The 24,045-nt window shown below is 45.5% G+C and overlaps 1 protein-coding gene across 1 annotated transcript in view; it reads right to left on the bottom strand.

The window, feature by feature from the left end:
* Positions 1-23,547, bottom strand: part of She (Src homology 2 domain containing E) — a 38,711-nt gene extending 15,164 nt beyond the window's left edge. The window contains exons 1-2 of the mRNA XM_035451503.1: positions 23,355-23,547; positions 8,585-8,711 (exon numbers count right to left, since the gene is read on the bottom strand). Coding sequence (XP_035307394.1) covers positions 8,585-8,618 — 34 coding nt within the window. The 5' untranslated portion in view covers positions 8,619-8,711; positions 23,355-23,547. The remainder of the gene's footprint in view (positions 1-8,584; positions 8,712-23,354) is intronic.
* Positions 23,548-24,045: the final 498 nt, after the last annotated feature.

A 24,045-nucleotide genomic window follows, 5' to 3' on the forward strand; every position in this document is an offset into this window, starting at 1 on the left:
TTGGCATTTAAAAGAAATAAAAAGATCTTTTCTCAAGAACCAAGCAAGAGGAAGCACAACAAAGGAACCAAGGGGATAGATTTAGAATTTTTAGGCTTCTAATCAGAACTTATTTATGCTCAGTTTAGATAGTGTTTCCCAAGATCCTGGCTTCAGGACTGGGGAGAGATCTCAACGGTTAAGAGCACTTGTTACTCTCACAGAAGATCCAGGTTCAGTTGCCAGCACCCATATGGTGGCTCACATCATTTGTAACTCCAGTTTCTAACACCTTCTGAACTCTTAGGAGACACAGATCGGGTACATACATGCACACAGACAAGCACTCATACACACAGAATAAAAATAAAAGGGGAAAAAAACTCTGCCCCAAGTGAGTTGTATGAACCTAAAGAGGAAGACCTTAGGTAGAGGTCCCGAGTGGATCTTAGGTAGAGGTCCCGAGTGGATCTTAGGTAGAGGTCCCAAGTGGATCTTAGGTAGAGGTCCCAAGTGCATCTTAGGAAGAGGTCCCGAGTGCATCTTAGGTAGAGGTCCCGAGTGCATCTTAGGAAGAGGTCCCGAGTGCATCTTAGGTAGAGGTCCCGAGTGCATCTTAGGTAGAGGTCCCGAGTGCATCTTAGGTAGAGGTCCCGAGTGCATCTTAGGTAGAGGTCCCGAGTGCATCTTAGGTAGAGGTCCCGAGTGCATCTTAGGTAGAGGTCCCGAGTGCATCTTAGGTAGAGGTCCCGAGTGCATCTTAGGTAGAGGTCCCGAGTGCATCTTAGGTAGAGGTCCCGAGTGCATCTTAGGTAGAGGTCCCGAGTGCATCTTAGGTAGAGGTCCCGAGTGCATCTTAGGTAGAGGTCCCGAGTGCATCTTAGGTAGAGGTCCCGAGTGCATCTTAGGTAGAGGTCCCGAGTGGATCTTAGGTAGAGGTCCTGAGTGCATCTTAGGTAGAGGTCCTGAGTGCATCTTAGGTAGAGGTCCTGAGTGCATCTTAGGTAGAGGTCCTGAGTGCATCTTAGGTAGAGGTCCTGAGTGGATCTTAGGTAGAGGTTCTGAGTGGATCTTAGGTAGAGGTCCTGAGTGCATCTTAGGTAGAGGTCCTGAGTGCATCTTAGGTAGAGGTCCTGAGTGCATCTTAGGTAGAGGTCCTGAGTGCATCTTAGGTAGAGGTCCTGAGTACATCTTAGGTAGAGGTCCTGACTCCATCTTAGGTAGAGGTCCTGAGTGCATCTTAGTAAGGTAGAGGTCCTGACTCCATCTTAGGGTGAAAGTTCTGCTCACAAGGAAATTTCCATAGACTTGCATTCAAATGTGATACAGTGATTGGCATCTTGAGTTATTACATTTGTGTGCAGTATGTCTTTGCAGTGGGGTCCTCCTGTTCCCTCCATTTGAAATGGACTAGGAGCCAACTGGAAAGCACATGGCTGAAAATGCTTCTTCCTTTCATGACCCAGGAATGGAGATGTTGGTAAAACATCTTTTGAAACAATGTTTAATTAGGCGGAAAAGAGCCTAGACACCTCCCCCTTCCAGGGCATTAACCTTCCAGTCTATTCCAACACCTGGCTGTCCCCAACCTGAGGCGCCATAGAAACAGAAACAATCACAGGGCTGCAAGCCGACCCTTCCTGCAGGGAGAATAGCCCCTGACGTGCAGAGCTGGCTCCAAGAGGAAATGAGCCTGAGAAGGAGGAAATGGCAAGAGGAAGCTACACCCTGGCTGCCGATAGAGGCCATTTACTGTGGCAGACAACGGGGTGCAGTGGTTGGGCAGCAGATAAACACTCATTTGCAGCCTCTCTGAGATCCAGGACTGCCCCACACCAGTGAAAAATACAACAGGGACTGGAAAATTTCCCTTTCCAACCCTTAGTTCTCATGACGCATAACTGTCATTCACATCCAACACACAGCAGAAGGCCAGTGTCTTAATTAGTTATTAGCAATTTTGATTTTACAGGGTCTCACTCTGTCGCCTAGGCCGACTTCTAACTTGCAGTGATCCTCCTGCCTCAGCTTCCTAGAGACTGGGGTTATAGGAGTGCACTACCACACCTGGCAACAAATTTAACTGTTATTATCACACTATATTATCTAGAATTCTCTTTAAAAATAGGGGTCTCTCTCAACAGTCAAATTGCCTATGTTTGCTGGGCGTGTACATCACAGGTGCAGCATAGAAGTCTCGATGGATACTGATGGGTGTTAGGCCTCTGCCCTGCAAGCCACTGGGGGAGGCCCTTGCTTTTCTGTCACAACTCACTTTGTATGTGTCTTTATGTAAAAGATGATTTTTTTATTTTTGTGTGTATGAATGTTTTGCATGCACATACGTCTGTGCGCCTTGCATGTGCAGTGCTTCTGGAGGCTGGAAGAGGGTGTCAGGGCCTCTGGAATGAGTTACAGACAGTTGTGAGTGCCATGTGGGAGCTGGGAATGAAATCTAGGTCCCCTAGAAGAGCAGTAAGTGCTCTAAATCACTGAGCCATCTTTCCAGACACACACATAAAATTGTAATTATAATTCTAAATAACATATCTTTCCCCCTAATCCTTTTCTTTTCTTTTTCTTTTTTCTTTCGGTTTTTCAAGACAGGGTTTCTCTGTTGGAGGCTGTCCTGGAATTTGCTCTGTAGACCAGGCTGGCCTCGAACTCACAGAGAGCTGCCTGCCTCTGCCTCCCGAGTGCTGGGATCAAAAGCGTGTGCCACCAACGCCTGCCCCCCAATCCTTTTCAAGTTTCCAAAATCACTGAACACACAGCCTCATGAGGCTCCAGTTTCCTCTTGGAGTCAGAATGGGGCTGCTGCACAGCTCCTTACTAGGGTCCCCTCCAGTCTCAAATTTCTAATCTGAAGTTAGCATTTTCTATCAGCTAACTCAGGTTACATCAACAAAGGCAGATCTGACTCAGAAACCCTGAAATTTACCTAGGAGAGACAGATTAGAGACTCAGCCGGGGTGCAATTCAATAGCAGAAGACTTCTGGGCAAGAGTGAGGCCCTGGCTTCAAGCTCCAGCACTAAGAAAAAAACAAGAATTCATGTGGATTTTTTTTTTCTGCAATAGTTTTTAACATACTGGGATTGTCCTTCAGACCTGACTATCTAAACAAACCAATAAAACCCTTGGAGGCAAAACAAAAATTTAAAAACAATCTTTGACAGGAGTTCAGCAGTCAAAAAGCCGCAAGCTGCAGGATGCCCTGGTAATTCCCCTTTCAGCTGAGTGATTTGGACAAGTTATTTCATTCCTCTGGACCTAGGTTTCCTTGACTGTCTAGCAGCGCCCCTGCCTTTATACTGGCATTGGAGCATTTAGTAAGATTATTTGGCAAGTTTGGCACCTCAAAGCTTTGACAATGGCAGTGTAATGCCTTCTGTGGGGAGAAGACCCCTTTTGCTAATTGGCATCTGTCAAAAGAACTCCTAAAGACCCACCTACTGTGTAACTTTCAATTTTGTGGCTAAAAGTCACATTACTAAATTACATAGAATACTTGTATCAGTTGCTCAGGGAAAATACTCCTGTAATTTAGCAGAAAAGTGACAGATTCATGCTAACCATACTTCCTGTACCCAGTCCTGAATTTTTTATTAGCAATCCTTTAGATAAATCCCAAGGAGAATTCATTTCTAAATTCTTAAATTCTGCAAGGTAAAAGTTTTCAGGGGGAAGGTGGGCAGTGGTGGCGAATGCCTTTGATCCCAGAGCTGGGAGGCAGAGACAATTGGATCTCTGTGAGTTGGAAGCCAGCCTGGTCTACAGATTGAGTTCCAGGACAGCCTGGTCTACATGGTGAGACCCCATCTTTGTGATGAATGTATATAGTATATATAGTATGTATTTTAAAAGAAGAAACATTAAGCTAAACTAACACAAAGATTTTTGTTATGAGAAAAGCAATGTGTTCTTAGATTACTTATTTTTAAAATGAGTAATTTAAACTTTGTGTCTTTGAGACAGGGTCTCACTGTCTGGACCAGAACTCCAAATGTAATACAGGGTGGTCTTTAACACTGATCATCCTAAATGCTGGAATTATAGGCCTGTACCACCACACCTTGTTAAGCATTAGTAATTTACATTATTAATAAATTTGAAATAAATTACCACTGAATATATTAATTTTATATTTATTCACACTGTTTAAGACAAAGCAAAGAACTTAATACTCAAATATTAAACACTAAATTATTTTATTTTTGTTTTTATGAGACAGGGTTTCTCTGTATAGCTCTGGCTGTCCTGGAACTCACTCTGTAGACCAGGCTGGCCTCGAACTCACAGAGATCTGTCTGCCTCTGCCTCCTGAGCACTGGGATTAAAGGCATACCCCACCATCAACCGGCTCTAAATATTCTTATATTAATCATTTTTTTTTTGAGATAGGGTCTCATTATGTGGCCCCGATTGACCTAGAACTTTCTTTGTAGCCTAGGTAGGTCTTCTTGAACTCACAGAGATCAGTGTAGCTCTGCCTCTCAAGTGCTTTGATTAAAGGTGTGTGCCATCATGCACAGCTTGTTATAATTATCTCATATTGGACATTTTAAGCTTCTTTGGTATGTGGGTAGGGGAATAAGGACTCCATGTATAGCCAAGGCTGGCCTTGGATTCAATATCCTCCTGTCTTAGACTCTTGAGTTAGGGTACATGGCACTAGCCCAGGCTCAATTTTGACTTTGGCATATCACATGAATCTGAGCAGAGAGACCACCTAGCTTGGGGGAGTCTGCAAAGCCTTTGCAGGCATTATGTTTTTCAGGGCCATGTGGCACTGAGGACAGAACACTCATTTTGAACTGGCAGCTCTCAACTCAAAGTCTTCATCTATTCCGAAAATATCTTGTGAAGCCAGGTGAGAAACTGTAGTCTCAGCATCTGGGAGGCTGAGGAAGGCAGAGAGCAGTGAGTTCATGGACAACATCAATACACAGCAAGACCCTTTCTCAAACAAACAAATGAACAAAACCCAGTAAGAACCAAAACAGTAGGCAGAGAGGCTCATGCCTGTAATCCCAGGATTTGGGAGTCAGATGCAAAAGTCTAGCCTGGGTTTCTTAGGGAACAGACCTTGCCAAGGGTGGTGGCACACACCTTTAATCCTAGCACTTGGGAGGAAGTGGCAGGCAGACCTCTGAGTTGTGGGCCAGCCTGGTCTACAGAGCGAGTTCCAGGGCAGCCAGGGCCAGACAGAGAAACCTTGTCTTGAAAAACAAACAAACACGTTTAAAAACCATAGTAAGCAGACTTTGTCTCTTAAAACAACAACAACAACAACAACAACAACAAAAACATTTGGGAAAAAAAAAAAAGTATGTGTGCGTCTCAATGGCTTGGCAGGTAAAGGCGAATGCTCCCAATTGACCTGAATTCAATTCCCAGAACCTACTGTAAGGATTCGGGCATTATGCTGGCCTGCCCCTGGCATCTGGCAGAATGCACTCAGGTGGTATCCTGGTCAACCCAGGTGCAAAGGACCCGTGTAAAAGAAAGATCTCTGCCCATTTACACTCTGTTTCAGACTCCTCTCTTTCCCTCTCTTTCTTTCTTGCTCTTTTTCTGCTCTCTCTTTCCCGCTGTTCCCCTGGGGCAGACAGGGCTTTTCCTGTCTCCCTCTTCTCTTTTGTCCTCTCTCTGTCTCTTTACACCCCCCCCCCGACACTTTCCCTTTCTAATAAAACTTCTCACTAAACTCTGTCTGCCTGGCATGTTTGTCTCTCTGCCTAGGTCACCCTCACCTGCCATGGACTCCGCCAAGGTTCATCACACTTTATCCTAACACCTAGATGGTAGAAGGAGAGGACTAATTCCTACTGGTTGCCCTCTGTCTTCCACACAGGAACTGTGGCAAGCGTCTGACCCACCCACCAAATAAAGTCATGCAAGTCCTCTAAGCTTATTTTTACCTAGTGACAACAGGGAAATGGTTAGTCCCTCTAGAGAGCTTTTGTGATTAAACAAAGAAAATGGGACTGGGGATACAGTTCAGTTGCAAAGGCTGATTTACCATGCTCAAAATTCTGGTTTCAATCCCCAGCATCGGGGTGGCAGGGGGCATTAGAGGGGGAGCGTTGTACTCCCAGGTTGTCTTGATTGGTGCACTTCTTACTCCCTCCAAAGAAGCTACTTTTCTTTTGGGAGGGGGGTAGCGGTATTTTCAAGACAGGGTTTCTCTGTGTAGCCTTGGCTGTCCTGGAACTTGCTCTGTAGATCAGGCTGGCTTCAAACTCAAAAATCCACCTGCTTCTGCCTCCCAAGAGCTGGGATTAAAGGTGTGAGCCACCACCACCCTGATAAAGAAGCTACATTTTGCAGCCAGTGGAGGTTACTACAGAGAACCACAACTGGTAAAAACACAGAGAATAAGTGTCTGTGGAATACCCATCCCCCAATGGGCATCTATAACACAACTGCCACAGTCAAGGCTCCAGGAACACTGTTGAAGAAGGGGAGGAAAGACTGTAAGAGCCGGAGGACCAGGAGGAGTGTTGTAACAATGTCTTCTTGACCCTGAGCCCGGAAGAGGAACTGACCCTCCAGCTCTTAGCAGCTGTGGCTGTCCACATTAGCAAACATCAGCATGTGTGGGAGAAGGGTTTATAATCATCCCTAACCCTATAAGTTGAGAAGCTACAGAAAATTCATGGCTGCTGAAAGAGGGAGAGCGAGTTCCAGCAGGGACAAGCCCCTGGTAGGATGCCCTTGTCCCAGTGGTCAGCCGCGTGCATGTGGCAAACACTAATTGGCTTTACACATATCATATTTATGTAGTTATGCATATTTGCCATATATGTTATATATATATATATATATATATATATATATATATATATGTTGCCAAATATATGTTATAGAAGACGCCATGCATTTAAGAGGGGGTGGGGTGGGGACATAGGAGGAGTTGGAGGGGAGGAGTGGGTGTGACCATAAGGCATTGTACTTAGGTATGAAATTCTAAAAATAAATAAAAAGAAAAAACCCCACTTTTTTCTTGGCTATATGTAAAAGTCAATCCTTTCCCTCACTCCTTTAAACCACTGATATTTTGTAAAAGTGACTAATTTCGTTTTCACTTCCTTTCATTCACAGATTTCATTAGGGGCCACAGTCCAGTGACCTGCAGGGTCACAGCCTGGCCAGGGCACACCCTCCCCAGAGTGGTACCTTATCTCTGTGAGCAGGGAAGCAGGAAACAGAGCCGAGCTTTCCTGTAGCTCCCTTGTTCTTGCCTGTCTTGGCTTTCCAGGGTGTGACAGTTACCTCTCTGCTCTCCTCTGTAGGGACAGGCTCACCCAGCCTGAACTGGATAGCTCTTCATTGTGTTTCAACAGTGTGTGTGAACAGGATACTCGAGTCAGCACTCAGCAACCACAGATTTCATTGTGGGTGTTTACTTTAAAAACCCCCAATAAATCTGAACAACTTCTGAGTACTGCTTACACCAACTTACCAGAACTGATTAAAAGGGAAAGGTTTAACACCAACACTCACAAGAGTTTGTTTAGCCCACTGACTGGAATGGCTCTGACTTGAAAAGCAACAAGACTAATTTAGTTTTATGTGATTTGCCTGGAATGGCTGACAGTGATTAACTAATTATCCCCCGGCAATTAATTGTTTTGTTTCAATGTTGAAGAACTTGAGATAAATCTTCTACCACTGTACTGACTTGTGACCCCCATTATGGATGCCAGTGCTCTTGTGTGTGGCAGAGATGTGTGCATCAGCAATCTTAAAAACTGAGGCCAGTGACATGGCTTGGGGTAAAAGCACCAGCGTCAAACCTGATATGACAAGCCAAGTTTGATCCCTGGGACCCACAAGGTATAGAGGAGAGAACTGTCTTCCACAAATTGTCTTCTGACACCCATTCTCACTTGTTGGCATGAGTGCATCAAAATAAAATATAATACAGGTTTTTAGAAGGTGAGGACTACATATTGAGCAGATTCTCTTTTTTGTTTGTTTGTTTGTTTTTCGAGACAGGGTTTCTCTGTGGCTTTGGAGGCTGTACTGGAACTAGTTTTTGTAGACCAGGCTGGTCTCACGGAGATCTACCTACCTCTGCCTCTGGAGTGCTGGGATTAAAGGTTTGAGCAGATTCTCAAATGCCATCTTGCACAAAATTAGAAAACTTAAAAACAAAACTCTTCAAATTCTTAAAACTCTGAAGGATAATAAGAGACATTCAGAAAGTTTCACTTTAAGATCTGTTTCTTCCAGTCAGCAGGATCTGTTTAAATTGCTCTGTTCCCCAAACATCTATCTATCTATCTATCTATCTATCTATCTATCTATCTATCCATCCATCCATCTAGCTATCTACTTACCTACCTACCTATCATCTATCTCTGTTTCTCTAGGTTGTTTTTGTTGTTGTTGTTTTGTTTTTTTTTAATTTTAATTTTTTGAGACAGGGTCTCTCTACATAACCCTGACTGTTCTGATATTCACTATGTAGACCAGGCTGGCCTTGAACTCACAGAAATCCTCCTGCCTCTGCCTCTCCAGTACTGGGATTACCATTCTCTAACACTCAAAATGAGGATGATATTTCTGTCTTCACTAAGCAGAACCCAGTCACAAACCTGTTATCATTTGCTGTGCATCGTAGGGTTCCATGTAGCCATCATTCTCACCCACTCTCTCTGCATCCCTTTGACCTTTTGTCCGTTTGGCATCATAGGGGTCAGCATAGTCTTCTAAAATGATGACCTGTCCAATAAGAAAGGACAGTTGATAAGAATTCCCAGATACGAAAATGACAACAGCATCAAGACAGTTATGAAATCTCCTACAGGTCCAAGGAGTCAACATCTCTCATTAGTTCTGAAAGCTTTTGTACTTGATCATGTAGCTCTGTCAAACAAAGTTGTTTTTTGTACTTGATTTGTGACAATTTACCTAAACTCTTGTTTGTAGTTAGAAGGTGGCAGGGTGGGAAGTGGAGGGTATCTGTGGCTTCAGTGCACAAAAAGGTAATTGTCCTACCACATAGTGACATCTCTGAGTCTCCTGTCAGCTCAGCAACATAGTTCCAGCGAACCAGTCACCTCACGGCTCTGAGTTAGGTCAAAATCAATCCAAGACCTGCTTCCTGGCCTCATGGAATTTTTACGAGTCTCAAAGAGACAGGCTTCTCAGGTTAGCACTGAGCAGCACTGCAGTTCTCAGGGATAGTGATTCACCAGCTACGAAACAGAATTTTGACAGTAATTGTGCCCAAGAGCATCCAACATTCCAAAACCACAGTGTGCATGGCGAAGCTCTGTGCACAGCAGTTCTGTTCTGTAGCAGCTGGGTGACACTGCCAGGGGCGAGAACCCTTCTCAGGGATGAAGCCAGAGCCCTGCTCCACAGTCTCTGGCAGAACATTCTCTAGAAAGCTCACCAAGTTCTACAGGAGCACGAGGAAAGAATTCAGACAGTCAAGGGAGAAGTGAAGAGACTGGAACTGACTGGAAGAATCCGATGCTTTGGAGAAGACAGCCTAAGAAATGTCAACCACCCAAAAGTGACACCCACAACAGGGAACTGTGATTGCCACTCACTCCATCCCTTGATACCCCTGCTCCTCATGCTGTAACTCAGACACAGCAAGGAAGACAGGATGTGACACCCAGTCCTTGCCCAACAGTGAGGCATACCACCCAGATATACGTGAGATGCTTCCACATCTGTCTTTCCATGGCTCTGCTCAGTGCCTGGCAAACAGGACAGGCACACTAAACATCTCTGTAAACTCTTGAATGGAGCGGTGAACAGAGGCACCCATTATAAGCCACCTCACATATGGCACGAGTTTCTGGCAGTCTAGGTAGGCAGCTTGTTGAAAGCCAAGAGGGAATCAAAGCCCCTCACCAGGAAGGGGTTGCTCGGGCTGAAACCTAAAATCTGGTTGGGAGCTCTTCTCTCCCCATTTCTCACAGGGCAGAAAGCTCAGCTCGGCCCAGCAAGGATGGAGAGCAGTCTCACAGGCCCACTTCTCCCCTTACCTTTCCCACACTGGACAGCACCCAGAAGCCCTCTGGTGACCAAGATGCAGGAAACACTTTCTTCTCTCCTGATCTGCCATTTCCGTAAGGGCATTTCCTTGTTATAGACTGTGCCGGCCCTCTCAGCAGTGCCTGGCCCTTATTCTATAGCACAGCAAACATCCACAGAATGAATGGAAGCCCTGTCATCTTGGTGAGCTGTGCTGTAACTCTGAGAGGCTTGGGGGGTGGGGTGGGAAATCCACACATAACAGTTTACAGGCTACTGTTGCTCTGTATGCTTAAGAGGTGTCAACCATACAGAAGTTTAGCTTTGGTCGACCCCTTGATGACAAACTTGAAAACAACCAAAGTACACCACACCCATAAATGGGCCAGTTTCTTTCCCTTCCCTTCCCCGTTCTTCTAAACCACGGAACAAAAACCTAAACACAACAAACATTGTAGCCAAGGTCTCAAAGCCTGGGCAAAGATATTTCCAGGAGAAAATAAGTCTAATGACTTTTAAATGGTCACTTGGGAGTCAGAATAGACTCAGGGGAGGGCCTTAGAAAACATCTTCAACTTATTTTACACATATGGCATATTGGGGTTCAGCAGTCTCTCGTGTCCCCGGTCACCCCCACCCCCATCCCCGCGCACTGAGAGGTGGATAGAGACGCGGTATTCTTACGGTGTCTTGCTGTTTCATTATCTTGGCCTTGTCCAGCTCGGGCCCCAGGGAGGACGGTGAAGAGGATGCTGAGGAAGAGGAGCTGCTGGAGCTGCTAGAGCTGCCGCCGCCACCCGGGTAGCCGCTCTTGCCATTCTTCTCCTGCGTGTCCACCTTGATGAGCCTGCTGATGTAGGTGCTGCAGCCCGCGCTCTTGGCCACCGCGCCCCGGTGGGGCTCCTCCTCCGTGGTGGCAGCGGTGGCGATGACCCTGGAGTTCTTACGACCCTTGCCGGCCGCGGCCTGGATCAGACCCTGCAAACTGTCCCGGGACAGCCGGCTGTCCTTAGGGGGACCGCTGCCTGCCCTGCTGCCCCCCAGCTCTGCCGCCGAGTTCTTCCGGCCCTTGCCCGGGGTGGGCGCCGCGCCGCCCGTCTCCGAGTTCTTGCGCGGCTTGCCGCCGGCGCCCCCGGGCCTGGCGCGCTCCGACGCGGTCTTCAGGGTCAGCGGGAACTCCTTGAACCACTTCGCCGCCATCAGGGGGCCCGGGAGCGTCGAGGCCGCGGAGCAGACGAGCGAGGAAGCCCAGCCGAGACACCGAGTGGCGCCAGGGGCCGGGGGCCGCCGCATTCCCCGGGGCTGGGCGCTGGAGGCCGCCGCGAGGCCCCTGGCCGGTAGACGCGCGCGCCCGGCAGGGTGGGACCCCTCGGCCCGGAGCTGGACGGGCGCGGTGACGGCACCGCCGTGTCCTCTGCGCTCCACCGCTGGCTGGCGGCCGCCGGACGCCGGGGCTTCCCCTGCTTTTCCTCCTGAGGTGGGCGAGGCCGAGCCCACGGAAGCCCCCGGCAGCCCTGCCCACACTCCCAGGGACGACGGTGGCCGCGGTGCCTGAGCGCCCGCCTCACGGTGGACGCACAGGACGGACCGACGGACGGACAGACGGCCGCGCCCCTCCCTCAGCGGCGCCGGGGGTCCCCTCTCTGCAGAAGGGACTGTGCGGGGAGAGTGGCCTGGAGTGGCGCTCGGGGACTGCTGTCGCGAGCGCCCGCTACTTCCCTCGCTCTCCCGTCCTGCACGCGCGTCCGGGGCGCGGCCTTCCCTGGGCGCATGGAAGCAGGCGCGAGCGGCGAAGGCTCGAAGCTCGGCCAGGCTGCCGCCTGGGACCCTGTGAGGTCCACGCAGGGACGCTGCGGGGAGCGTAGGGAGGGTGACCGGGCCCCCAAGGACAAGCTATCTGAGGAAGAGCGTGGTGGTCCTGAGCGGCTCCGGACAGAGACGGCGCTTCTGCCTACTCTCTCGCTGGTTTGGTTCTCTCATTCTCGCGCTCTCCTAAAAGCATTTTCAAAGCTTTTTGCTTAAGAAGATTAAGTGTGAACGCGACACTAAGTCTTTTCGTTTAAAGCACGAAACGCGGCAGTTGCTTACAAGCCTTCACTGGTAAACCTGTGTATTTTTGGGTCAGAAAATGTATCTTTTTCTTTTTCCGGATACAGGCCAAAATACCAAGTTGTCCTGACCTGATCCAGTCGGAACATTCTTGAGGCGCTATTGTTCGTCCTTCCCCTTCTTACCTTCTTTCCCCTTCTCTCTCTTTCCCTTCTCCATCTCTTTCTCTGCTATCCCCTCCTCGAGGATCCTATGTAAGCCAAACGAGCCTCCAGTTCTGTGCACTGGAGGACGTCCTCAACTCCTGCTCCTCCTGCTGCCACATGGTACCTGGGGTGGCAAAGGCTGTGCCATCGCTGCGACTTTCATGTGGTGCTGAGGGTGGAAGCTAGGGCAAGCACTCTACCAACCGAGCTATGCTAGTCTCCAACCCTGAGCAGCTTTTGACAGACTTCAACTACTGATCTCAGAGGTGTAACTTTCTTCCTTTTAGCCACAGAGTTTACAGTTTGCCTGCTCTGCCGTGTTTTCTCTCAAGCTCTAATAAAATCGTCTACGAACCTCAAAGTAAAAATAAAACAACAATACCACCCATATACAACATCAACAATGAAAATCCTAAATGTGCTACAGAGACCTATGCAGCGGGTTTGAAAGTCCAACCTACAAGCTGTGGGGATTGGATAGCACCAGCCTCCATCAGCTTGTGGATGGTGGTTAGTCAGGTGGAAGGAATGCAGGCTCAACCTGGCCACTCCGATGCTAAAATTTCATCAACTTAAATTGAGGTATAATTGAGATGCCACAAATCAGCTATTTAAAGTGTATACTTACGGGACTTTTAATACACTGAAGTCTCACTCAATCTGATTTGAAGACATAGCCACCTAATAGGTGGGGAGGTAGCTCAGTTGACAGCATGCTTGGCATGCATGAATGAGAACCTGAGTGTGAACTCCAGCACCCAAAAGTAAACCCCTGGGGATCACACTCTTGGATCCCAGTGCTGCAGAGGCAGAGAAAAACAGATCCCAGGACTCCGCTGCCAGCTAGTTTACTCTAATGGGCAAGCTCCAAGTCCAATTTAGAAACCTCTCAAAAAAACAAAGTAGACATTGTTGAGGAAGGACGTTCAAGGTTGTCTTCTGGCCTGCATACATGTGCAAACATGTCCTCCACCACACTTGACTATTTACACACACACACACACACACACACACACACACACACACACACACACAATGGTATCACCATCCCAGAAAAGAAGCAGTATTTATTAGCAACCACTTGGCAGTGTATTATTAGTTGTGGTTCTCTAGAAGAACAAAACACACACACACACACACACACACACACACACACACACACTGATTTGTTGGCTTTCAAAACTAAGTTTGGGTAGCCCAACAGTGGCTTCCTCACATCGGAGAGGCCAAGACCCTAGTAGATGCCGAGTCCACCAGGCTGAATGTGTCACTGGCCCAGTCTGACACAGAAGCCTGGAGGATTCCTGGAGACTCATAGCCCTGAGTCTGTGTTGGAAGCCTGGAGAAGCTGGTTTTAATGCCAGCTAAGAGCTGCAGTAGCAAAGGCTCGATGAACTTGCCTGCAGAGTGAAGGCAAGTCCTTCTTCCACACCCTTTGTTTCTGGGCTGCCACCAGAAGGTGCATCCACATTTAGCATCATCAAGAAAGTCCCTGATAGGAGTGCCTGGCAGCTTGCCTTCTAGTTGGTTTCAAATCCAATGAAGTTGGCAACCAAGATTGGCCATCACAGCTGCCACCATCTGTTTTGTTTTACATGTTTGACTGTTCTGGAAGTTTTCATTGGGATCACATATGTGGCCTCTTCTATCTGCCTGTGCTCTTAGCATCCTCTTTGAAGTCTATGCACCCTGCATGCGTGTGCACTTTATAATGTGCATTTTATATTGTCCAGTAATATTCCTTTGTATGATGCTCGTGTGTAGCTGATAACGTTTGGATCACCCCCACTTTTTGACTCTTACAAAAATGCTGTGAATATTGGTGAAAAAGCTCGTATGTGGATATATGTTTGGATTTTTCAGGACTGGACTGGCTAAGTCACATGGCAACTCACTATTTTAACATTTTGAGAAACTGGCAAACCCTTTTTCAAATTGTCTGCATCATTTTACACCAGCAGCATATCAGGCTCTCCATACTCTGGACACTTACTGGAATTGGGTGTTTTGACCTACAGCTGTCCCATTAAAGTGGTAGCATCATGCTTTTGTTTTCTCTAGTAGCTAAAGATGTGGAACATTAGCTAGGTGTGAGGCCACACACATGACATCCCAGAACTTGGGAAGTGGAGGCGGGAGGGAGGAGTTTAAGGCCAGCCACCTGAGAGCCTATCTCAGTTACTGTTCTATGGCTGTGAAGAGACACTCTGACCAGGATGATTTATAAAATAAAGCATCTAATTGGAAGCTTATAGTTTCCTGGGGTTAGCTCATTATTGTCATGGCGGGAAGCAGAGCAGCAGGCAGGTAGGCATGGTGCGGGAACAGTATCGGTGCATCTTGGTCTGGCATGGGCTTTTGAAGCCCTCAAAGCCCACCCTAGTGACATACCTCTCCCAACACGTACACGCCCACTCCAACAAGGCCACACCTACTCCAACAAGACCACATCTCCTAATCTTTCCCAAACAGTTCAACTAACTGGTAACTAAACATTCAAATATGTGAGCATATAGGGACCATTCTCATTCAGAGCCTTTGGAAAAACAAAAAGGCATGGAACATCCCTTTGCTATTTGTATAGTTTTGGAAAAATATTTCAGATTGTTTACTCCTGTTTGGTTTGTCTTGTTACTGACTTGTAAAGTTCTTCACATATTCTTACATTTAAAAAGCAAGCAAAGACCAGAAAGATGGCTCAGCAGGTAGGAGATTAGGAGAACCAGTGTGTGAGGGGAAGATGGAGAAAGGACCAGGTTCTGGTCTCTGAGCTTTGGTGCCTCCTTTTTTGGATTTTGTTGGGGAGTAAATGAGGTTGTGAAAAAGCCCACTCATCATGACACCAGGCAGTCCAGTGAGGCATCTTTGAAAGTTCCGGCTGAACCTATGCTTAGAGGATCTTGGTTCCTGCCTGAGTCTAAAAGACCATTACATTCCGTGGGCCGACAGGGAGTTTGGATGAAGAGTCTATGTCCAGTTTTCCCCATAAACTTCATCCGATCCTAAGTGTTTTCTCAGCTACTTTTAGCTTTATGTAGATTTATTTGCCCACAAAGCAGTTGTTTCTTCCCACATCTGGGAACATTTTAGAGAGAAGTGTTTCTCTTTAATATTTAACATCTTAGCTGGGCCTGGTGATGCATGCTAGTAATCCCAGAACATGGAAGGTAGAGGATCGGAATACCAAGAATTTAAGGTTAACTTTCGATACCTAGTGAGTTCAAGGCCATCCTGCATCTCAAAAAAAATAAATAAATAAACCAAGTCAACAGTGGTAATACTAATATAGATACTAATACTAATAGTAATACCAATGTTAATACTGATTTTAAGCCAGGTGCTAATTCCAGCACTGTGGTGGCAGGGGCAGATAGGTCTCTGTGAGTTTGAGGCCAGCCTGGTCTTCATATGAGTTCCAGGTTAGCCAAATGAACATAGTGAGACCTTGTCTTTAAAATTAGTAAATATGTAAATAAAACAAAATAAGTAGATTAATAATAATTTTTAATTTGTATTTCTCCTAAAGCACAGGAAAAGTAGCACTTCAGAATCTGTTTGACAGATTTCTCATCTCTAGGAGCAGAATGAGGGCTGTGGAGTGTCAGGCCTGAGTTTTTCAGCTGGTGACCATAAGCTTTGATTTGCCACCCATTTGATCTACCTGTGGGTGTAGCTTGGTGGCGGGGCATGGGTTCCACCTCAACCAAATAAAATGACCCTTCCCCAACAAAGTGGGTAGCAAAGGTTCTGTCCCAGAAGTTGTCTCTGACTTCCATAGACACCCATGGCATAGTTAACATTGAAGTTATGAAAAAAAGGGGCAACAATCAGAAGTTTCTAAATACAAAGTCAATAATTAATTAAAAAATCAAACACCATGCCTGAGTTGCTTTACACACAAAACTGCACCTTCCTTCCTTCCTTCCTTCCTTCCTTCCTTCCTTCCTTCCTTCCTTCCTTCCTTCCTTTTTCTTCCTTCCTTCCTCCTCCTCCTCCTTCTTGGTTTTTCAAGACAAGGTTTCTCTGTGTAGCCCTACCTGTCCTGGAACTTGTTCTGTAGACCAGGTGGCCTCAAACTCAGAGATCCACCTGCCTTTGCCTCCCAAGTGCTGGGATTAAATGCTGAACTTTGACTCTGAGCACACAACATACACACATTGCACTATGAATTCCATTTACTAGGCAATGCAATGCCAGGGAACATGGCCTGAAACACCGCAGCTTGCACTTGCATTATCATGTGTTCTGAATTGATTATTTTTACTGCACATGCATAGTTTTCTACTCAGAGAGAAACCAGCGGTCTAATTATGGAAAACAAAATGCAGCATCTTCCCATTGCCATTCCTGAGCACGTAAGCATCATGCCCTCTCACCAGCCGGTTACACTCAGCCTTTAGGTCGTGCTTGCTCCTCCATCTTCCACAGGTTGCTCTGGTTTTGCTATCAGTCCTGTTGCAGGAAATAGGCTAAATGTTTCATTGGTGTTATTTTATTGTTACTGCTGTAACTCAGGTGGGAAGGGGGTAGAGTCCTAGACTTGGGGATGAGGCAGCCAAAGTCCCAAGAGGTCAAATCTCTCAGCCAAAGACAAACACCTTCTGAGTAGTCAACTAAAAGTTGAACTAGGTCCCATTGTTCCTAAGTCCTATGTTCTTTGCCTTGTACTGAATTGCAAAATTGATTAGACATGGAGATGACTCACCATGATAACAGGGGAACCTCCTGTGTTTTATTTGACAAAGGGAAGAAAATGGGGGGTGGTGCTTGGAGAGTTGACTCCCTGGTAAGAGTACTAGCTACTCTTCCAAAAGACTGGGTTTAATTCTCTGAAACTCACACGCTGGCTCACTACCATCTGTAACTCCAGTTCCAGGGGATCCAACACCCTCTTCTGGCTTTTGCTGTCATGAGGCATGTACCCGGTGTACAGACATACATGCAAACAAAACATACACATAAAATAATATTTTTTAAAAGAGAAGAAAGTAGCATTGGACACTGAGAATTAAATAATTCACTTTGAACCATTAAATCATAATCAAAGAGGCAACCTTAGCACCTGACAGGATTTGCTTGTTCTGTCCATCCTGGGAAGGCTGGCACAACTCAGTCAGTCCTTGCCTGTGAAATGGGCAGAGGAGCCCTAGGCTCTGTTCTTACAGTAGCTCAGAATGCCCAGATGTGGAACTGCTTACCGTGCTGCTTGTCTCCCTAGGATACTCCTAATGAAGACACAAGAATGTTGAGTTTCTTTTAGAGCATGTTTATATGTATGTGTTTGTATGTATGGTATTGTGTGAGTGCTGTGGCTTGTGTGTGGATGTCAGAAGACAACTTTCAGGAGTTGGTTCTCTCCTTCCACTGTGAGTCTGGGATTGAACTTACATCACCAGGCTTTTATGGTGATCACTTCACCCACTGAAGCTTCCCAAATAGAGGACTTTGGATCAGCGTTGCAGGATGGTCTATAACTTACAGCAATAATGTAGCTACCCCAACTCTCTTTTTTTAGAATGCTTTTCAACTACTAACATATTTTGTTTGTTTGTTTTGTTTTGAGACAGAGCCTCTCTACAGAGCCCACATTGTTCTGGAACTCACTCTGTAGACCAGACTGACCTTGAATTCACAGAGATCCACCTGCCTCTGCCTCCTTAGTACTGGGATTAAAGCTGTGCACCACCCCTGCCCAGCACCATCTATTAACTTTTTAAAAAAGTTAATGGTGTATTTGTATGCCATAAAATTCACCTTCAGAACTGTGTAGTTCGGGGACTGGCGAGGTGACTCAATGGTTAAGTACACGTACTGCTTTTGCAGAGGACCCTAGTTCCGTTCTTGGCTCCCAGGTCAAGCAGCTGTAACTCCAGCTGTCGGGGAGCTGATGCCATCTTTGAGGGTACTGCACCCTCATTCATTGTCCATGGCAATTTATAGAAGAAAGTTTATTTGGGACTTACTGTACCAAAGAACTAGATACCCATCATCACTATGGTGGGGAGCTTGGCATGACAGCAGGCAGACATGGTGATGGAGCAGCAGCTGGAGGCAGAGAGAGCTCTAAGGGTGTTGGGAGGCTTTTGAAACCTCAAAGCCTTCTCCCAGTGACACACCTCCTCCAACAAGGCCACACCTCCTAATCCTTCCCAAACATCCCTAACTTGGGACCAAGTGTTTAAATGCCTGAGACTTATGGATCTTTCATTTAAACCACCACACGAACATATGCACACACAGATATACCGGCATACACATGATTAGAAATAAAATACTTAATGTGCAGTTTGGTGGCTTTTAAAAAGTGTATTCACAAGAAGTAATAAACTCTTAAGCTTCACCAAAACATTTTATTAATTCCAAAATAAGCCTTGGACCACCAACAGTCACTCTTCTCTCTTCCTCCAAGCCCCTAGCAAAGCCACCAGCCTACTCTCTGTGCACACAGGAATCAACTTTCGTGTGTGTTTAAGAGTTTGGGTTATTCTGGACTCTTCATAGAAATAGATCAGAACTGTGTTCTTCCACTTTTTGTGGTGTTTTAGGGGTCATCTGTGGAGTGGTGTAACCTACCTTTCATTCCTGTTTATGGCTGAAAAGTATTTCATTTTATGGATAGATTGTACTTTGTATACCTGTCAGATGAACATGTAGGTCACTTCCAGTTTTTGTTTATTATGAATAATGTGTTTGTTTTTTCCCTTTTTAATTTTATTTTTAATTACTCATATTTACATATCCTTCCCCCCATTCCCTCACCCTCCCATTCTCCCATGTTCCCACCCCCATCCCCAACTCCTCCCTAGGTATTTTAGTGTACAACTTTAAACATTTAAGAAGATGTTCTGTGTGTGAGTGTTTTGCCTGCATGTATGTGTTTGTAGCACATGCATGCCTGGGACCTCAGAGGTCAGAAGAGGGAATAAAATCTCCTGAAACTGGAGTTATGAGTTGTCATGAGCTGCCTTATGGGTGCTGGGAACTGGTGCCTCTTGAGCAGCCAGTGCTCTTAGCTCTGACTTTCTGGGTCACATGCCAATTCCATGCTTAACTTTGCAAACTTTCTTTCCCTAAATAGCTGTACCATTTATATGACCAGCAGTAGCCGATGAAAATTTTTCCTTCCCCAAACTTTCTCTTGCCTGTGTATTAATATTAATAACATTACTATTGTAAATCATGTTTCCTTCTGCCTCAGGCAAAAAAAAAAAGCTACTTCTTGCTAATGGTGATGGCACACTCCTTTAATCCCAGCACTCAGGAGGCAGAGGTGGGTGGATCTTTGTGAGTTCAAGGCCACCCTGGTCTACAGAGTGAGTGCCAGGACAGCCAGGGCTACACACACACACACACACACACACACACAAAAAAAAAAAAGAAAGAAAGAAAGAAAAAGAAAAAGAAAAAAACCCCTGTCTTGAAAAACTAAAATAAATAAATAAATAAATATTTTAAAAAGCTACTTTTCAGGGAAACTGGGTAGGAATCCTTCCAAGGTACAACAGCGTTAGGATCCTTTATTGCATGTTCAATTGATTTTATTTCTCTTCCTCGTCCCTTTTCTCTGTATTTATCTTCCTCCCCCTCCCTAGTTAGAACCTTCCTGTTTTCCACATCCTCCCATCAGATCATTTCTCTTCTTTTCAAGAGGCCTAAGAAAAATGTCGGGAAATTCAATGAATTCAACCTTTAGCTTAGTATAACAGTCTTAAGTTCTCAGATCTGGAAAAATATACAATATTAATTAAATATTAACAGCGTGTTATCTAGGGTTACAACTACTCGTGTCGAGCTTTCCCTTCCTAGTTAACCGTGCACACTCTGTCCTGGCCTTCGGTCAGCCTGTCTTGTTGGGCACTGCTGCTTGAATCTGATGCAGGATGTTTTGTGGGGACGAGCCAGCACCCTGTTAAGTAATTGTGGTTTACATTCCTTCCACTCACCTCTTTCAGTCAGGAACACAATTCCCTGCATGGCTCTCATCTCTAATGTGGAAGAAGTAACTCACCAAGTTCAAGATTTTACTTCAAGGATACAATTTAGTTCTAAATTAACAAAGTTACTCCACTTTTGAAATGATAGCCCAAAGTCCCCTTGATTGAGCTCATTTAGCATATCCCTCTCAGTTCTGGTCACTAAATTCCATCTTGAGTCAGGATGAAAAGAATGAGTAGTCCAGGTTTTAAAATAACTCCATTAAAAAAAAATTGGTGTGTATGTAGTGTGCATGTCTGGGTGTGTACGCCTGAGGGTTATAGCAGCGGTCTTTCTCTTTTTCTTTAATTACTACTCATATTTACATACCCATCCCCCCATTCCCTCGCCCTCCCATCCTCCTATGTCCCTCACCAACCCCCCCAAACCTCCCCAGGGATAGTGAGGCCTCCCACCAGGACCTTCAAAGTCTGTCATATATTTGGAGGAAGGCCTAGGCCTTCCTTGCTGTATCTGGGCTGCAATAGTATCCCTCCATAGGGAATGGGCTCCCAAAGTCCATTTGTGCTTTAGGGTTAAACACTGGCTCCACTGTTAGAGGTCCCATAGACTGTCTTGGCCTCCTAGCTGGCACCCACATTCAGAGGGCTTGGTTTGGTCCATTGCTGTTTCCGAAGCTTTATGACTAGTGTCTCCATGCTCTCGGTTGGTCAGGTTCACTGTTTCTGCAGGTCTCTCTAGCCCTGTCTTGACTCCTTTGCTCATCCCTCCTCCCTCTCCACAACTGAATTCCAGTAGTGTGGTTCAATGCTTAGCTGTGGGTGTCTGTTTCTGCTTTGAACTGCAACAGGATGAAGGCTTTCCTTCCTCTCCCTGCCCCCGGGGCTCCCACTTTGTTCAGGCGTTCTTGTCCCCATCCCCTTCATCGAGGGACTGTGCAATCTTTTCTTGGGGTCCTCCTTGTTTCCTAGATCCTCTGGTAGTGTGGATTGTAGATTAGTTATCCTTTGCTCTATGTCTAAAAATCAAAAATGGGTGAGTACATACCATGCTTATCTTTTTGTGATTGGGTTACCTCACTCAGGATGGTTTCTTCTAGTTCCATCCATTTGCCTGTGAATTTCAAGATTCCATTGTTTTTTTCTGCTGAGTAGTACTCCATTGTGTAAATGTACCACATTTTCTCTATCCATTCATTAGTTGAGGGGCATCTAGGTTGCTTCCAGGTTCTGGCTATTACAAATAATGCTGCTATGAACATAGTTGAACAGATGTCCTTATTGTATGAGTGCACACCAGAAGAGGGCACCAGATCTCATAACGGATGGCTGTGAGCCACCATGTGGTTGCTGGGAACTGAACTCAGGACCTTTGGAGGAGCAAGCAGTGCTCTTAACCTCTGAGCCATCTCTCCAGCCCGATTTGCTAGTATTTTGTTGAATATTTTTGCATCAATGTTCATGAGGGATATTGGTCTGTAATTCTCTTTTTTCGTTGTGTCTTTGTGTGACTTAGGTTCCAAGGTAATTGTAGCCTCATAGAAGGAGCTTGGCAATGTCCCTTCTCCTGCTATTGTGTGGAACAATTTGAGGAGTACTGGTATTAGATCTTCTTTGAATTTCTGGTAGAATTCTGCACTGAAACCATCTGGTCCTGGGCTTTCTTTTTTGGTTGGTAGATTTTTGATGACTGCTCCTATTTCATTAGGGGTTATAGGTCTGTTTAAATTGTTTATCTGTTCTTGATTTAATTTTGGTAAGTGATATCTATCCAGAAAATTGTCCATTTCCTTTAGATTTTCGAATTTTGTGGAGTACAGGTTTTCAAAGTATGACCTGAAGATTCTCTGGATTTCCTTAGTGTCTGTTGTTATGTCCCCCTTTTCATTTCTGATTTTGTTAATTAGCGTGCTCTCTCTCTCTGACTTTTGGTTAGTTTGGATAAAGGTTTTTCTATCTTGTTGACTTTCTCAAAGAACCAACTCTTTGTTTCATTGAGTCGACAGAATCTATCCTTCTGCTGCACACAAGAAACACATCTCAACTTCAAAGACAAACAGTACCTCAGAGTAAAGGGTTGGGAAAAGATTTTCCAATCAAATGGACAAGAAACAAGCTGGTGTAGCAATTCTAATATCTAACAAGTTAGACTTCAAATTGAAATCAATCAAAAGAGATGAAGAAGGGCATTTCATACTCATCACAGGAAAAGTCCATCAAGATGAAGTCTCAATCCTGAACATTTATGCCCCAAATACAAAGGCACCCACATTTGTAAAAGAAACATTACTAAAGCTCAAATCGCACATAAAACCTCACACACTTATAGTAGGAGACTTCAACACCCCACTCTCACCTCTAGATAGGACCACCAGACAGAAACTAAACAAAGAAACAAAAGAGCTAACAGATGTTCTAACCCAATTGAGTTTAACAGATATCTATAGAACATTCCATCCGAACACAAAAGAATATACCTTCTTCTCAGAGCCACATGGAACCTTCTCTAAAATTGACCACATACTCGGCAACCTAGTAAACCTATACAGATACAAAAAAAATTGGAATAACCCCCTGTATCTTATCAGATCACCATGCTTTAAAGTTAGAATTCAACAACAACACAAATTGAAGACACCCTACAAACTCATGGAAATTGAATAATGCACAATTACACCATTCCTGGATCAAGGAAGAAATAAAAAAAGAAATTAAAGACTTCCTAGAATTTGCCAGGCTTTGATGGCTCACACCTTCAATCCCAGCATTCGGGAGGTGGAGGCAGGCAGATCTCTGTGAGTTCAAGGCCAGCCTGGTCTCCACAGTGAGTGCCAGGATAGGCTCCAAAGCTACACAGAGAAACCCTGTCTCGAAAAACCAACCAACCAACCAATCAACCAAACAAAAAAAGACTTCCTAGAATTTAATGAGAATGAAAATACAACATACCCAAACCTATGGGACACTTTGAAAGCAGTGCTAAGAGGAAAGTTCATAGCACTAAATGCCCACATGAAGAAACTGGAGAATAGTCACACTAGAGAATTAACAGTGCAACTGAAAGCTCTAGAACAAAAAGGAAGCAAACTCTCCCTGGAGGAGTAGAGGCCAGGAAATAATCAAACAGAGGGCTGAAATCAATAAAGTAGAAAGCAGTGTTCTTTCTAGATTTCTTTCCACCTTACCTTTGAGTTAGCATCTCTCAGTTGGACAGGAGCTCTCTGAATGCTCTGCTAGGTGCCCATCTTGCTCCCCGGATTCCGGATCCCGGATCCCGTCTCCCCACTCTGAGGGAACATAGGAGTTACAGGTGGGCCACCCACCAAGCACTCTAACCACTGAGCCATCTCCCCTGCCAAAGATGACTACACAAAGACTGCCAAAGAGTCAGAACAATTCTGAGCAAAGCAAAAATTTCCACTACTTAGAGAATGTTATATTTGGCGCTCAGGGGAGGAGCAAAATAGAGTCAACCACAGGGACTCATGCAGAACATTTTAGCTATTCCCATTGAGAGAAATGATGGCACTGTTTTCCCAGATGCTCTAAAATACCCTAAATATATCCTTTAGAAAATTAACATTGAAATTTTAATTTTCTCTCCTCAATTTCTTGCTTTCCCTCTAGCACCCCCCCCCGTGTGTGTGTGTGTGTTGTGTGTGTGTGTGTGTGTGTGTGTGTGTGTGTGTGTGTAAAACGTTCAGGAGTCAGTTTTCTCCTTCTACCATGTGGATTGAACTTCAAACTCAGGTTGTCAGGCTTGGCGGAAAGCACCTTTACCCACTGAGTCATCTCCCAGGCCGCCTTTGGAAATTTAGAGAACCTGGGACATCACCCTCCATGTGGGATTCCTTGAAAATATTTTGGTTTCAATTA

This window comes from Cricetulus griseus, assembly GCF_003668045.3.
Source record: "Cricetulus griseus strain 17A/GY chromosome 1 unlocalized genomic scaffold, alternate assembly CriGri-PICRH-1.0 chr1_0, whole genome shotgun sequence".
Classification (NCBI taxonomy): domain Eukaryota; kingdom Metazoa; phylum Chordata; class Mammalia; order Rodentia; family Cricetidae; genus Cricetulus; species Cricetulus griseus.